The 17,605-nt window shown below is 41.5% G+C and overlaps 1 protein-coding gene across 3 annotated transcripts; it reads left to right on the top strand.

The window, feature by feature from the left end:
- Positions 1 to 2,090: 2,090 nt before the first annotated feature.
- LOC115681019 (uncharacterized) lies at positions 2,091 to 16,275 on the top strand. 3 transcript variants are annotated; one of them, XM_056309404.1, is made up of 2 exons: positions 2,091 to 3,782; positions 15,751 to 16,275. In XM_056309404.1, the coding sequence occupies exon 1, from the start codon at positions 2,142 to 2,144 to the stop codon at positions 3,762 to 3,764; it is 1,623 nt and encodes a 540-aa protein (XP_056165379.1). In that variant the 5' UTR covers positions 2,091 to 2,141; the 3' UTR covers positions 3,765 to 3,782; positions 15,751 to 16,275. The 3 variants fall into 3 exon arrangements, with proteins under 3 accessions (XP_056165379.1, XP_056165380.1, XP_056165381.1); XM_056309405.1 differs by lacking the exon at positions 15,751 to 16,275 and adding an exon at positions 15,583 to 15,706; XM_056309406.1 differs by lacking the exon at positions 15,751 to 16,275 and adding an exon at positions 3,950 to 4,833.
- Positions 16,276 to 17,605: the final 1,330 nt, after the last annotated feature.

Genomic DNA, 17,605 nt, shown 5'->3' with positions numbered 1-17,605 from the left:
TGAACTACATCAGTCTGAACTCACGTCATCAAGCAATTTACTATCCAAGTGATGGGGCCGCGCACTATGGTTCGACGCACTGTGAATTATGTGTAAGTCCAAGCTATGCTACAGTATCTGTCCTTAGAATTGACCTTAAGAAAAAAAGTAAGTAAAGGAGTCTATTTCAGATGTTCTTATACCATTAGATTTCGATAAACAATTTATCTGTATCCGACCCGTAATCACGACTTTCGGAACCTATGGATCTCACATAAACCCCGCGTGATCAATCCATTATCACATGGACCCTACGCAAGTAAGTTTAGACTCGAATAAGAACTTTCTGAACTATTGAATGTACTATGTCTCAACAAACCTTGCTGCCATCAGAAATGCGACATCATTTCGAAAACACATCATTTTCAATGCATTGATGTCATATACTATTTTTGGGTGAGTTTGGCAACGCTTTAGCTTTAGGACTTTGCATTTAAGTATAGGAAATTGACTCAAAGAATTTTCAAGAAAAATAGCTAGTGTTTGGTAAACACCTTGTAAAATACTTTATTTCAAAGCAATTTTTAAAATTTTAAAAAAGGGGGGAACGGGGGAATTTGCAATTGCAATTGAAAGTTTGGACGGGCAGCACGGTAATAGCACCAGTGACGACGTCGCGCGACCCTAGGTGACGTGTTCCCGACGTTGCACAACCCCTGGTGGCGCAACGTTGGGGCCGCACGACTAGGCAACTTGACACAGGTGATATATCACCTGTGGCCCTAGAGCCAACGCCGGCTGTCGAGGACCTAGGCAATGCTGTCAACGACCTAGGCAATGTGACGCGAGCGAGACAAATCTTACATGATTTCCAAACCTGAGCTTATTGCTCAAATCGTTGAAGAACTCGACCCAATCTTTAATGCTTTGAACTACATCCGTCTAAACTCACTTCATCAAGCAATTTACCATGTTAGTGATGGGGCCGCGCACTATGGTTTGTGGCGCAGTGAATAACGTGTTGAGTCTGAGCTACGCTGAAGCATATGTCGTCACAATTGATGGGAAAAACAAAAGTAAGTAAAGGAGTCTGTTTCAAATCTACTTGCAACACTAGAACTCAATGAAATGGTTATCAAGATCCGACCCCTATTCACGATTGACTCAAAAAAAATTTCGTGAAAAATGAGTAGTGTTTGGTAAATACCTTGTGAAATATTATATTGCAAAGCATTCAAGAGAGAACGGAGGAATTTATAGTTGCGGATGAAAGTTCATAGGAGTGGCACAACAATAGCACCGGTGCAGACGTCGCGCGACCCTAGATGATGTGCTGCAGAGGTTGCGCGACACCAGACAGCGCAATGTTGGGACTACACGACTATGCAAAGTGACGCAAGCGATCTAGTTCGCCTATGGTCCTCGTGTCGATGCTGGCGTTGAGGACCTAAGCAACGCGACGCAAAGCACGATCTAGCTTGCACGTGGTCCTCACGTTAACGCCGGCCTCGAGAACCCAAGCAACACTCCGCCCAGGGTCGTGTGACCCCTATGCAATAGGACCCCGCAGTTGTCGAACCGATTGGGCGACGCAGCTCAAGCGAGCTCAGTTTGCCAGAGACCGGCTTAGGTCGATGGAGCCGCGCGAGCCCCCCCGGGTACGGCATCACCACCGCTCGGAGCCGCCGCCACCGCTTAGGTTTCAAAGGTTCTGGCCGGGAAATTTTCCGGCAAGAGTTCTCGCTCGATCGGAGACGGAGATCCCGGCACCGCCCGCGAGGGCAGACTTGGAATTCAGATAGTTTAACGAGGGCAAAGTTGAAAGGAAAAAAAAAACTATCCATAAGTTGGTGCTGGTGCTTATTAAGGAAATCGGGCGTTAAAAAATCAAAGGTAAGAAAAGTATGTGATCCAAAAAGTACGTATTCCCTTCGTCTCTCTTCCTTCGCCGCCAAGAAAAACACACATACGCTCTCGTTCGTTCTCTCTCTCACACTGGATTTCCTCAGTGGCGGCTTAGCTCTCGCGCCAATCCCCCAGGTTCGTCCTCCATCCTCGTCCTGTGGCTCCCCACGTTCCTGTCCGCAGGTGGGTCTTTCGTTTTTTTCGGTGGGTTTGTGTTGGGTGCCTTGGGGTGTCGGTCGTGGTGTGTCGGTTCTCCGATGGAGGAATTCTCCGGCGAGCTGAAGCGGGCGGGGCTGCAGAAGGAGACCCTCTTCAGGGCGTACGAGCAGGCGCAGTCCCAGGCGTCCTCGGTCCTCGTGTTCACGCTCCAGTGGCAGGACCTGGAGGAGCGGTTCGACGGCATCCGGGCGTCCCTCGAGCGCCGCGCCGAGGAGCTCCGCGAGGGCGAGAGGTCGCTCGCGGAGCGGGAGGACGGGCTGCGGTCGGCGCGGCGGAGGGCCGAGGAGCGCGAGGAGGAGGAGGCCCGGAGGAAGGAGGCGGGCCTGAGGGCGGTGGAGGAGCGGCTCGAGGAGTGCAGGGATGAGCGTAGGAAGGAGGAGAGTGAACTGGCTCTGAAGCGAGGCGCGCTTGGCGAGTGTGACTCGCTGATCAGGGACAAGGAGGAGGAGCTGCGATCTCTGATACAGGCCGCTGAGGAATGTCGCGGGGATTGTGATTTGAAGAAGGAGGAAATGGAGGTGCTGCGACAGGAATTGGACTTGAAGGAGAAGAAAGTTGGGTCAGTCGAGTCAAAATTGGAAGAGGTTTCCAAGTCTCTTGAGTTGAAAAGTAGGGAATTGGATTCTGTCCAATCATCCATCGATGACCACAATCTGGAACTTGCATCGAAAAAGAGAGAGCTAGAGTCCATCCAAATTAATATTACACAATGTGCAGAGCAACTTCGATTGAAAGAGCAAGAGTATGTGTCCAAAAAGAAGCAATGTGATTCGATGCAAAAATCCATCACAGAATGCTCTCAAGACCTTGAATTTAAAACGAGGCAGTTGGATTCCATTCAGTGGAGGAGCAGAGAATGCTTGGCAGATCTTGAACGTAAAGAAGAGCAACTTTATATGCTTAACATGTCGATTGGAGAATGCTCTCGGATATTTGAGATGCAAAAGGAAGAATGTGATGTGCAATGTATGGAGCTCGAATTGGGCCGGCAACGGCTTTATTCGATTGGAAAGTCAATTGAGGGGTGCTCTAGGGAAATGGAGTCGAGAGAGAGGATTAGAGTCCATTCTGGAGTAATGGCTCAAAATTGGAAACGCCCATTAACAAATGGATCTGTTCTGGCTTCACGTCTAAATTCTCAACCCACATTTGCTTTTGATGGAAAGGATCTGCAGATGTTCCTCTATCGACATTTTCAGGAGCGCGATAGAGTGTGTCACGAGGTGCTGGAAATTATTGAAAAATCTGCTGACGCTGCAAAGTTGGTCTTAGATGCTATGGAGGGATTTTACCCCCAGAATTCAGGGAACAGAGATGGGTTAACAGATATTGGGGTGATTAGAAGGAGCTGTATCTTCCTCTTGGAGATTTTAATGCAGTTTTCAGCGAAGATGAAGCCTCAGCAGAGGGTAGCTGCGATGAAACTGGCTGTTGAATGGAAGGGGAAGCTGAAACTTTCACCATCACCATCACCGGAGCATCATTTGGAAGTCTTGGGTTTTCTGAATCTTTTAGAGGCATATCAGCTAGCTTCTGCCTTCAATGCAAATGAAATTCAAGATCTTGCCAATTTTGTGTCACAGTTTCAGAAAGCACAGGAATTGCACCAGGACCTTGGTTCTTCAGCAGTGCGACCTGTTAAGCGGAGGCGCAACTATTGACTTGAAATGTTGAATCTGGTAAGCCAGTTTGTTTATCATATTATGCTTGGTTTTTGCAATCTTATTCATGCCGCTTTAATGTTTGTCTCTTTATGCAAACAAAGTGTTGAAAAATGGTGATTGCTCTGTATGTTGACTTGTGAGAGATGAGGTAATCCCATATTTTTTCCTTATACACATTGCAGATGCCGCACCAATTATTGATTTGATCCAATGGAAAATCGAGGGGATGATAATGCCTACTTTCTGCTTTAGGTTTAATGTTTCACCAAATCACATTTAAAATCATTGACTGGACACTTGTTTATTTATATTTAATAAATTTTAAGTGTCTGATCTGTAACTTAATACAAATTCCCTTTTAAATTTATAGTTAAATTTCACCTTTAAAATCATTCACCCATTGTGCTGTGCACAATGCAGATGGTTCTTTTGTTGTTAATCCACCACTACCAACTGTCTCAGCTAGAAAAGATTCTTAGCTTTTTCAAACCGAGCTTTTGAATGAGAATGCTATGATATGTAAAGAAATCTCACATACACTACAAAACTCATCCGACCCTGCAAAACTTATTCCGGATGTTTTTGCGGGGTCTCATACTCAATACTCGAACAGTAAGGATATGAAATTGGAGACGGACGTTTTGAGGAGTGAAATTGTTCTGTTAGAGCAGCTAGTGAGAATTTCGCCTTTAATAACTCATGAGGTTAAAGAAGGAGCAATGAAGCAGGCGAGAGAATGGAAAGCGAAACTGTCAGATAAATCCAAGATCGCTTCAGAGGTTTTGGCATTTCAGTATTTCTTGGCAGCATGCAATTTCGTTTCTTTGTCAAATGACAGTGAGATTCTGAAACTAGCAGAAATTGTTTCACTGGGCAATGCTGCTCTTCTATCGGGCCAAAACTTTCGCAGATATGGACCTTTTCATTGAGATCATATTATGTTGCTCTTTGCTGCCGGGTTATGTTAACCGATCTACTTGTTTGTTGTGTGCAATATATTTATCATGCATCCACATGTTTGCTGCATGGTGAAGAGATGGATCATTGGGGAAAATTGGTCAATGATGCTCAACTCAACTTGATGGATTTTCTTTGTGAAGATGGGCCGCCCATGATGGGCTATCCCATCCCATGAAAGAAAATAACTGCACTTGGCAGTTATTGTCTAGAAACAAAAAGCGAGAACACACGTAAGAATGTGTGTGTGGGTTGCATTTTAATCATCAGAAAAAACTCATTCTAACAAAAGGACAAAGAAGAAGGAACTTTGTTCAACAATCTAAGGATTGTTCTCTCTCTCGAAATTGCGATAAGTGCATTTAATCTGTGGCAAAGAGGTATGTTCGTTTACGTGATATACTTCGAACGATCAGTGATTCAAGTATAGAATGGGCACGTTTTTCCGTAATTTTTGTATTATGTTTTAGGAACATGTTTCTAACATTGGTATCAGAGCAATGTGTTCTTGTTTCCTGATCGTTTAATATGCTTATAACACGGAGTATTGGCCGGAATTCGTGAAACGGAGCCGACGAACGCTCGGGTACGAAAAACCGACACCCGGCCGTACTATTCGAGGTCGTTTCTTGATTTCCGTGCGTCAAAATTATTTTTTGAAAGTGTAGGGTCGTAGTGCTCGTCGAGACGAGCAAAACGACGGGTGGCACGCCGCCGGGGGAGGCCAGACGCGCCTCCACGCGCAACCGCTTGCGGCTGCGCCGGCACGTGCGTTGCACGTGCGCAGCGGTTGCCGCGCACACGTGCAACGCACGCGCCCTACGTGTGCGTCTGGCGTGGCTGACGTCACGCTGATGTCAGCCACGCCGGTTGATTTGGACCCGGCCCGGAAGCCTGATCCGACCCATGTGACCCGTTGACTTGACCCGGTCATCTGTTGACCGTTGACCGTCGTTGACCGGCTTTGACTGCGTTGACCATCGTTGACCACCAAAAAAAAAAAAAAAGTTGCGTGGAAGCTTGAATTGGAGCGTTTTTTCGGTGGCAACATGTGCATATTGGAATGTCTATTGTGATGTTCAATAGATTATATGTTAATCCATTATTGTTCTGCATTTGTTGCAGGAACAAAGGCGTACCATTGACACACACCGATAGTCGTGAGGATGGATGAACAAATGAATACTCTTGCGGAGTTAAAAGTTGATTTAGCTGCCTATCGGTGGGATGGATGTCACATGGAAATGCACATTATGAAGGTTAACAAGATAATACGGGATATCATCTCGAATGGATACCATATGTTGGATTCAGAAAAGATTGATGCCCTAAGAACCACTCTTCCGTATGAGTGGAAAATGCTGATTGATGATTTGTGGAAAGGTCCAGAGATAATATTTTTTGAGGATGGTGGATGGGATGACGGGAGTGATCCATGGATTCCAGAATACAAACAGTTTGTTCTGGATTTTCTAAAGGAATTCATAAGGATTGGGGCGAAGAAGACGTCAACTCTTGGGATGAACTCATTCTGGCGCAAAATAAATGCGCCATGGGGAAAACCCAAGGGATTTCCGACGGTCTTTTCATGGCTACCTGATACGACCGTCGATCTTTCAAAGGGTTTTGACAATGAAGTTTTTCTTAAGTCTTTTCCTAATTCTTAGGATAGTTAGGAATCGTTAACTTCTATGTTATTTTAGTTCGGTTTAAGATATCCTAAGTGGATATTTCTGTTTACGTTGATGTTCATGTTTCTTTTCTATGCTAGTTTCGTTCCTAATGTAAATAGTACTTAGTGATTGAATGTTGATGGATATTTATTATCGTGAATAGTTTATGGTACTATTTTATTATGATATCTGTCTTATTAGAATAAGGTGGTTGAGTGGGAGTTCTAAAAGTTTTAGTAACTTTAAAGAACGTAATTTTACCTTAATGATTACATTAATGGTAATTTCACATTAGGATTTTTGATGATGATTGGGAACATAGTGAACTTTCGAATCTAAAGCCTATGTGAAATTATTCATTAATATAATCAGTTTGTGTAAAATTGATGCATAAATGAGTGGCATTAATAATTCGTGCGTATATATCTGAAATGTTCAGATACCATGGCTTCAGCATAAAAGAAAATAGTTGCTGAACTGAACAAAGGAGAGAAACTTAACGGTGATAATTATGAAATTTGGCATATGAAAATCCAATATGTGCTGGAAGAGCAAGGGGCTCTTGAAGCTCTTAACCTGGTTATGGTAGAGCCTGAAGACGGAAACACTGCACAACATAAGAGAGATAAGGATGCATTTGCTGTATGGAAAAAGAAGAACTCCCTTGCTCGCATCACGTTGCTGAGTAGCATGGAAAATGATGTCATGCGAGAGTTTAGGCGTTTTGAAAATGCTAAGGAGATGTGGGGAGCATTGGCAGCAAGGTTTGGTCATACATCTGTAATCAAGCTTAGACAGCTCACTATAAGATTTGACTCATATAAGAAGCCACATGGTCAGTCCATGAAACAACATTGAAGGAAAATGTCAAACATGATTAATGAGTTGAAGGATGCTGGCCATGTTCTAACTGATGAGCAGCAAGTGCAAGCAGTGATTCGTTCTTTGCCTCAAAGTTGGGAGCATATGAAGTTGCACCTAACTCACAATGAGAACATCAAAACCTTTGAAGATGCAGTGCGCCACTTAGAGCTAGAGGAGGACCGCCTCCTGGCGGATAAGCCGGTAATTGACATTTACTATGCAGGTTCTAGCTCACAAGGTCCTTCGAGCTCTAAGCGCAAGCGTCCTGATTCGTTCAGAAGGTGGAGAGGTGTCGCGACCTCCCCGAACCGGCCCCGCCGCCTAAGGTGGTTTGGCTAATGGATTACTAGGTTAAACCTAGCTCGAGCTCTCCCAAGCTCATACCAATTCGCGACTTAAGTTGAATTTATTAACATGGAAATCAATTTCACCTAGGAGTCGCCACTAATCAGTTTTTGGTGGGTCGATTAGACACCCAAGTGAAACACGGGAGAAATGCTTCACTTCTACGAACCAGAGATTCAATGGGTACGGGGACTTGATTACACTAGCGATCTACTAGTGCCCTTTCGGTACCTAAACTTGATTACTTGCGAATTAACGTACCAGGCAGCCTATCGAAAAAGCTAAGATTCCGTCTAACCATGCTAAAAATAGAAAATAACAACCAATAAATTAAAGGTGCGCAACCAAATAATCACAAAGAAAACAAGCAACCAGCGACCTAGCATCGTCTCTAAAAAAGAAAAGGCAATCAAAAACCCTAAAGTAAAGCCCTCATGGCTTATCTGATTTTTGAGAATTTTTTAGAGGGTTTTTTCTCATTTTTTCATTTTTTTGTTTTGAGTTTTTTAACCTAAAATCTAGTAAAATTAAGCCCAAAACTGATTTCTAAACATTTCCTAATTTTCTGATTTTTTTTTTCGAATTTTTTAATGTTTTTGAATTTTCTGAATTTTTTAATGTTTTTTAGATTTTTGGGTTTTTTAAACATTTTCGAATTTTTTTGGAATTTTTAATATTTTTAAATATTTTTTTAATGTTTTTATTAATAAAATAAGGATTCGGACCGGATCCCCTGACCCGATCCGCCCGACACCTGACCCGAAGTTCCGACCCTACCCGGGACCCCATTTTCATTTCTTTTCATATTTTTTATTCTTTTCTTTTGGTTTTCCTTTTTTCTTTTTCTTTTTTCTATTTTTCATTACTCTTCTTCATCCCTGCATGCCTTTTTGCCCATGCACGTGATCTTCTTCCATAATGTCCCCTCCTTTGCTGGGACTTCTTCCGAGAGCTTCCCTCGCACGCGAACTTCCACCGTGACTACGCCAGGGGACGCCCACCGCCGGCCGTCGGCTCGGGCCGTCAGCGCCGACGACCGGCGCCGGCCTTATGCCGTCATCGCCGGCCGACACTCCGGCGACAACACCGGTGGCTGAAAACGAGCATATCTCCGCACTTTCCGACAATCCAACATTCGACCCCAACAATAGACGCTAAGTCTGAACACACAAGCATACACGCAGAAAGTAAAGCGTATAAAACTAACACGGTGGGGCTCCAAACTAAGGCGTCGCCGGGAACGAACAGCAACTCCAACTCATGTGCTCGTCCATGGCCATGACCGACGTCGGGGAAACGATTTTCATGCCACAAAATCACACGAAGTCGCAAAGTCAGTCACCCAACATTAGTCTTAAGACAAACAGAACGCAAATCGAAGGTTCTACGGACTGATTTCATGTTTTCTCAGCTTCGGACCACACTTTGTCATTTTATCGAACGGGTGGTATACGAGTTCAAGCGAAGGCTTTAGGCCGAGATTCAAGGTGTTCCTTGGCTCAAACGTGATGGGTGAAGCTTTAGACAATCACAGTGGTCACGGTTTGCAATAGAATGCTACACAATCATACACACAGATCTGGCATTTCAAGTTTGAGGGGCTTCATTGAGGCATTTTAACAAACAGGTGCTAGGCGCTTAGAAAAGGGAGCTACAGAGCCGACTTTAACAAGATTGATGCCCATTTTTCGACATACAACGCTCAAGTTGGGCTCATGCAGTGTCAAACAAGTGTTAGCCTCCGTCGACGGGGTCGGGCGATCACCAAATGGACTCGGTGCGCCCGACACCCGAGAGGCAGGGAAGAAACAGGGGAAGTGCGAGGATCTCACCTGCTCGCAGCTGGTCGGTGGCAACGCGGCGGTCGGAGGCTCATTGGCGGCACCTCAGGGTCTCCTTCAGGCGGATGGGGACCCTCCGCTCTCAAGTTTTCCCCCGAACTCTCTTGGTCTCTTCCTACTTCTCCCCCAAAACTCTTTCCAAAACTCTCCTCTTCTTTTTTTGCTGTCCGTTCTCTCCTCTCACTTTTAAAACTCCACCGCCTCCTCTTTCTCCTCCTTTTTTCCGAGCTCCTCCCCTTCCGTTGTTCTCTTCTCCCTTTTTTTAAAGAACCTTTTGCAGGTTGTCTTTGGGCATCCCTCCAAAAGGCCTTACGATGGTCAACATTGCTCTTTCCTTCCTTCCCCAGCTCAAAACTGCCGTTGATCTGCGCACATTCCCCATCTTCTCATACGCCAGTAGCCAGTCCTCTTCTTGGGACTGAATCAGGTCCGTTTTTGGCTAAAACGGCTGCAATTCTCCTTTTTCTTTTAAGCCTCGGGACCATAAAGCTTTTCTCCATTTTCTTTCTTGTTTTTTTTTTCGTGTTCTGCTTTCTTCTCTCTTTTTTTTTTCACGAAAATATGCAGTCCCCTTTTCTTGTCCTTTTTCACTTGTTTCTTTATTAGTGAAAGTGTGGGTGGAGTTCCGAGAGGGAGATAGAAGAGACCCCTTCGTATCAGCCTAAGGAAGAGATCCTCTTCGTACCAGAGTTCACTTTTTTTTGTCTTTCTATCTTTTTTTTCTTTTTTATTATTATCATTTTTTAATTTTTAAAATGATGATTTTTTACATAAAATAAAAATGCAATAAAATAAAAGGAAAATATGTCTCACTAAATTCTACTAATGCAAATGCGACTAACATCTATATGCCATGTAATTTAACGAAAATATTTTTTTTAGGGGTTAAAAATCAATCCCTAATTTTTTATGCAAATAAACCTTAAATGAATAGGCAAAATTTAGGTGTCAACAAGAGGTAAGAGAGCGAGTTCTTCGGGGAAGAAACCAAGAGATGAACAACACCAAAGAGGAAAGCGTCCTCATGAGAAAAAGATGTCGAGAGTGAAGTGCTACAACTGTAGCAAGAAAGGCCACTTTGCTCGTGATTGTCGTGAGCCAAAGAAGGTTAACTCATCTTGTATTATTGAGAACTTTGTTTATGTATCAAGTTCTATATTTCTACCTGAATCAAATCCTTTGTGGACCGTAGATTCGGGAGCAACAGACCATGTAGCGAAGGATAGAGAAGCCTTCGTAGAATTCCGACGAGTTCCAACGGGAACTAAATGGATTTATGTAGGGAACAACTCCAGAGCTGAGGTTAAAGGAATTGGCACCTGCCAGTTAATTATGCGTGGTGGACGTACTTTGTTCCTACATGATGTATTATATGCTCCGGAAATTCGTCGGAACTTAGTGTCTGTTTTAGTGTTGATTCGACTTGGTTTTAATTTGAACTTCCATAACAATGGTGTAGACTTGTATTTAGGTACGAGTTATTATGGTTGTGGGTATTTTCTAGATGGTTTTATTGTACTGGATGTTGATTCTGTAAATGTCAATGTTTGTTATTCCCACTTCACGTCTTCTACTTCGTGTGACAATGATGTGAACGTATGGCATGCTAGGCTTGGCCATATAGGCCAACAATGAATGAATAGATTAGCTAAAGAAGGCTTAATGGGCAATATTGAAAAAGTCGATTTGCCCACTTGTGAACACTGCCTAGCTGGGAAAACAACAAGGAAACCATTTGGAAAAGGAACAAGAGCTGAATTTCCTTTGCAGTTAATCCATTCTGACATTTGTGGTCCAATGAATGTGAGGGCTAGACATGGGGCTGTTTATTTTATCACATTTATTGATGATTATACTCGATTCGGATATGTCTATTTGATTTCTCATAAATCTGAGGTTTTTAGTTGCTTCAAGATATTTATGAACTTGGTGGAAAATCAATTAGACAAGAAAATAAAAGCATTGAGATCCGATCGAGGTCGAGAATATCTATCTGATGAGTTCAGAAATTTGTGTGATGAAAAGGGAATAGAAAGACAATTGTCTATTCCCTATACTCCTCAACAAAATGGTGTTGCGGAAAGGAGAAGCAGAACCCTACTAGAAATGGTTAGGTCCATGATGGCGCAGGCTAACTTACCTATCACCTTTTCGGGTGACGCTTTATTAACTGCTGCCTACATTCTTAACCGTGTGCCTTCTAAATAAGTTATTTTCACTCCGTATGAGTTATGGACAAGTAGAAAACCTGTTTTGAGTTTTCTGAAATCTTGGGGTTGTGCCGCTTATACACATGAATCTTCTCATAAGTATGGAAAATTAGGTCCTAGAGGTAAGAAGAGTATCTTCATAAGGTATTCGGAAACCTCAAAAGGATATGTATTTATAGGTGAGCAAGAAAGTGGGAGTATAACTGAATTTGAATCACGAGATGTCACATTCTTAGAGAATGAGTTTCCTAAGAAGGGCGAAATAGGTGAGAACTACTCACTATTTGAAACCTTGGATCCTGATAGTGAAATCGATAAAGTTCGTCCAAGTGGAAGCAATGTGAGAAGTGAGGAATTGAATTCGACTCAATCTCAATTGCAACCTTTTGATGAGACGATTCCGTCATTATCTAATCCAAGTGGGAGCATAATGGAGAATGATATACCACGTGTACAGTCTCCCATACGGCGAACAAGTCGCAAAAGTATTCCCCGACGACGTTTTGACATTGAAGGGGAAACTTTCATGATCGCTCCACAAAATGAAGACGAGCCAAGTAATGTAAATGAGGCTTTAAATTGCCCTAACAAAGAAAAATGGATAATTGCAATGAAAGAAGAAATGGAGTCAATGAAGTCAAATCATGTTTGGGAACTGGTTGATCTTCCAGAAGGACGCAAAGCTATTGGGAATAAATGGGTTCTCAAAATAAAACGTAAATCCGATGGCTCAATAGAAAGATATAAGGCTCGCCTAGTGGCGAAAGGGTATAATCAACAGAAAGGAATTGATTATGAAGAAACTCTCTCCTGTAGTGAGATTTACCTCAATTCGCCTTATTCTGGCAATAGTGACAAGCATGGATCTTGAATTACATCAAATGGATGTAAAGACTACTTTTCTAAATGGAGAATTAGAAGAAGAAATTTACATGGAGCAGCCAGTAGGCTTCATTGTGAAAGGCCAAGAACAAAAAGTATGTCGACTTCTAAGATCGATATATGGCCTTAAGCAGTCTTCGAGACAATGGTATATACGTTTTCATAATGCCATAGTGGCGTTTGATTTTACAATGATTGATGAAGATCATTATGTGTATATCAAAAGATTCAAAGATCAATTTGTGATTTTATCATTATATGTTGATATATTGATTGCCGGAAGTAATATGGAGTTGGTTAATACTATTTAGAGTTGATTATCGTCCAATTTTGAGATGAAAGATATGGGTGAGGCTGCATATATTCTTGGAGTTAAGATTTCAAGAGATCGTTCCAAGAGATTATTGTCTCTTTCGCAAGAGACTTATATAAATAAAGTTCTTGAACGATTTTGTATGCAAGACTGTAAACCCATGGATACTCCTATTGCAAAAGGTGAAGGATTGAGCCATAGGTTGTGTCCTAAGACTCCACAAGAGAAGGAACAAATGAAACGTGTTCCTTATGCTAGTGCTATTGGAAGTTTAATGTACGCTATGATGTGTACAAGACCTGACATATGTTTTGCAGTTGGGATGGTAAGTAGGTACCAATCCAATCCAGGTCAAGCACATTGGAAAGCCGTAAAAAGAATCATGAGCTATATAAAGGGTACTGCTAATTATTCACTGAGTTATCAAGGCAAGGATCTGCGACTTGAAGGCTACTCAGATGCTGATTGGGGAGGAGATTTAGATGAAAGGAAATCTACTTCTGGTTTTGTTTACTTACTGAATAATGATGCCATATCTTGGAGCAGTAAGAAACAAACATGTATAGCATTGTCCACGATGGAAGCTGAGTTCGTGGCGTTGTTAGGAGCAGTACAAGAAGGTGTTTGGCTTAAGAGATTTTTGGATCATTTAGGTATTGCTAAGAATGCCGAAAACTCATTGTTAGTCAATAGTGATAGTCAAGTAGCGATAGCATACACCAAGGATCTGAAATATCATGGCAAGACCAAACATATAGATACTAAGTATAATTTTGTCAAGGATATGATTGCACGAAAAGATGTGAACTTGCAGTACATATCTACGCATAGAATGATAGCAGATCCTATGACGAAGCCAATTTCAAGAGATGTTTTCTATGGTCATGTAAAATCTCTGGGACTGCGTAGAAAGTGATGTACTGAATATTGTATTTTTCCCCTGAGTGTTCACATTTAATGAAGTTGCTCTCTCATTATTAATGCCTATGAATTTATTTAATATTTATGCATCTCAATGCTTAGTGCATTATATCGAGAAAGTATGTCTGACAGATGAGATTAGCCCCACTTACACGGGTAATCGCCTCTATTTACTGTGCGATAAATAGAGATGAGACAAAATTTTTTTTAAGCTTATTATCTGGGTGATAATTGAGAGCTCAAGCTTAAATTACAAGTGTTGCCTTAACTGAATATTAAGATGAGTACACAATATTTACTATGTCCGAAAGTAAAATAGCCCGCATATTTTATTTTATCTGTCTTTGATGCCAGATGTGAGTTCTAATGGATTCTTTAGGAGAGTAGATACGTGAACTCAAGTTTAGATATTGAGTATGTCTGAACTATCATCTGTACGGTATTGAATGTAAAGACATACGCTCCATGGGAAAGGAGTTAATACTGTAATACGTATTTCATACTACGTATGCATGAGACGACCGATAAGAGTGGCAAAAGTTCTTGATCTCAACTTTATGCCGTGTGAGACTCTTGAGGATACAGAGTTCCTCATTTAGTACCCTCACGACTCTGACTTATTCTCAAAGTTTTTATTCAGTGTTCGCTATCTTAGGGTGTTGCCAATGGTCATGAATGATTCGATCTAATGGGGCATTTCTAGAAAAGCGTGCTGGACTGGAATAGAGAGGTTTAAGAAAAGAGGAAGATCAATTTATTTATGATGTCACATTCTATGTTTGTATTCACAGGTCGGCCAATTATGATTTTAAGTAAATCATAGTTGTGAATACAATATACGAGATACTAAAAGAGATCAAAGGGGATATAAATGTGACTGATTGATCTAGGGGACTACATACTATATCTACTCGGAAAACGTTGTACCCAATTTTGAGCTGCTATGTATTCCTAACAGATGCATCGCAACGAGCTCTCGAAGTATGCTGGTCGCACGGATTATTTGCTAGTATGAATATTGTAAAGAAGAGAGTTAATGTTTAGCCCACCATGTGCGAATGGGAGATGATGGATTTTCTTTGTGAAGATGGGCCGCCCATGATGGGCTAACCCAGCCCATGAAAGAAAATAACTGCACTTGGCAGTTATTGTCTAGAAACAAAAAGTGAGAACACACGTAAGAATGTGTGTGTGGGTTGCATTTTCATCATCAGAAAAAACTCATTCTAACAAAAGGACAAAGAAGAAGGAACTTTGTTCAACAATCTAAGGATTGTTCTCTCTCTCGAGACTGCGATAAGTGTATTTAATCTGTGGCAAAGAGGTATGTTCGTTTACGTGATATACTTCGAACGATCAGTGATTCAAGTATAGAATGGGCACGTTTTTCCGCAATTTTTGTATTATGTTTTAGGAATATGTTTCCATCACAACCCATCTAAAATAGTTGCTTTATTGCTTGGATCCATGTGGCCTGAAATCGAACTTTACGCTATGTGCTAAGTTGCACAGTTTATCACACAGTTGAAGATCTCTAAGATGTTTTAACTCAATTTGCCATGGGGATTTAGAATATTAGTTTAGTGAGAAAAAGGTTTAATGTAGAGAGACCTTGCTCTATAGAAAGTATACATGTATTGCTATCATGTATTCAACGTTCCCTTTTATCCTGTTGCTTTCTTATATGACCTGAGGATGTTGTGAATAATCATGTGACCTTATTTTAACTGGCCATCTAGATATTTTGCTTATGCGTGGCAATATAAGATGTACATTAAATCATCCTTGAAGTGGCACATTCTATTTCAGATAGCCAAACAGCAGTTTCACTGTTTTCCGTTGTGGTGCTATTGTTGGATTGGATGGGAGCATGGGATTTTGATTCCCACTGATAGGACCCAATCTTCTCTTTTAAATCTAGCTGTTTGCTCTTAGCATGTTCTGATGTTATGTTTGTATAGAGTTCTCTTTTTCAAGGTGGGTTGCTCTCTTGGGCACTGCGAATTCCAAGATCATTGAGCCCGTAGAAAATCATGTTGGAACATTCATATGTTTGCTGGTGATGCATAGTGTTTCTTGATGGCTTGGGGCTAACAGGCCTTGTTTTTCATTTACAATCCCCTGAACCTTGTGTGGTTTTTTGATGAACTTATTTCAGCGCACCAGCTATCGTACCTGCTTCTCTCTCCAGGTCCATCAGCAACCACCCAGATTGAAGAAACATTCTGCTAGGGACACAGCAATCGATGTGCAATCCCAACCCCATGCAAGTAAGCGTAAATACAAGAAGAACAATCGAGAGGTCCCATGTAATCCTCTCTGGACTAAGGTATTCTCTGCTGAAAGTAGGCCGGTGGCTGACTCATTCACTGGGCATTGCCAGACAAATCTTATATGATTTCCAAACCTGAGCTTATTGTTCAAATCCTTGAAGAACCTGACACAATGTTTAATGCTATGACCTACTTCAATCTAAACACACTTTATCAAGCAATTTACTAAGTGATGGGGCTGTGCACTATGGTTTGAAGCTCAGTGAAGTATGTGTATGTCTAAGCCACGCTACAGTATCTATCCTCAGGATTGTCCTGAAAAACAAAAGCAAGTAAAGGAGTCTATTTCAGATGTGCTTATATTCAATCAAAAGTTTGTCTAAATCCGACCCATAATCGCACTATTGGAGCCTGTGGATCTCACATAAACCCCAGTGCAAGTAAGTACTGTTTGAAGCCGGGTTGGAGTTTCGGATCATCCCATAATTTTGTTTAAGAGGAAGGGGATATATTCTTGATCTGCAACATGACCAGTTCATCCCCACCAAACAAATAGTAAGGTCTGTAAAGAAGTACCGATGGAGAGATCAGTGCAGTGTCCTCAGCAGAAGTGTAAATGCCTGTAGTTGTAATTGGCCCAGAAGAAAGAGATCATTTGTTCCAAAACCGGAGCCTGAAGCTGACCAAAGCACAATAGGAGCCAGCAAAAGAGGTTGCTTTCGTGTATTCAAAGAAGGCTGCTTTCTCTCATGCAAGATGACAACCTGTATATTTTAATTATCTTTTCCCAATCCTCATCAAAAGTTAAAATGTTATTCTAATTTTAAAATGTTTTAGAAATATATGAGTTTACGTTATGGACATTTGTATATTGTAAAAATTTCAAATGTTTAATGCAAGAAAAACAAGTCAAATTACGTGTGCCATGAGATTCGAAAAAGCCCAAAAGTTCGAAGTAAAAGTTCCCCCAAACAGGCCGATGATGAACGATTCAAGTTAAATGTTGGTGATCCAACGATCGTGATAGTAAAATGCAAGGGCATGATGTCCACAAGGGATGATAGACTCTCCTTATCAATTATACAATTATTTGCATTTACCACAAAATGTGCATTAATTATTCACTACTCACTATATCAGAACCAATGATAATAGTGTACAATATAATTTGTTTTGGTCCAAAGAAAATCCAAATTTACCAAACTAAGATTCCGTTTGTTTCGCAGAAAATGAATTATTTGAAAAATATTTACACAAAAACGATCGCTTATAAAAATGAATGAACGAAAAAAAGTTTCATCATCCACTAAAATGTTTAACATGAAAACATATTTTATTGGCTAATTATTTCAAGCTACATAAGCGATCATTTTTCTAGAAAAATAATTTCCAAATCATATTCATCTTCCGCGAAACAAATGAAGCCTAAGTTAATTCGACTCGCATCAAGTTTTCATCACACTGCGCCCACCACTCTCCAAATTAAGCTCGTGTTTCGAAGTGAGCCGTAGCTTATAAATAGGAAGACGAGGAGATAACATGCGAATGATATCCATGAT

This window comes from Syzygium oleosum, unplaced genomic scaffold, assembly GCF_021117445.2.
Source record: "Syzygium oleosum isolate NSW1041296 unplaced genomic scaffold, Sole_v2.1 Sole_v2.03, whole genome shotgun sequence".
Lineage (NCBI taxonomy): Eukaryota > Viridiplantae > Streptophyta > Magnoliopsida > Myrtales > Myrtaceae > Syzygium > Syzygium oleosum.
This window is presented reverse-complemented; position numbering and strand designations above follow the sequence as displayed.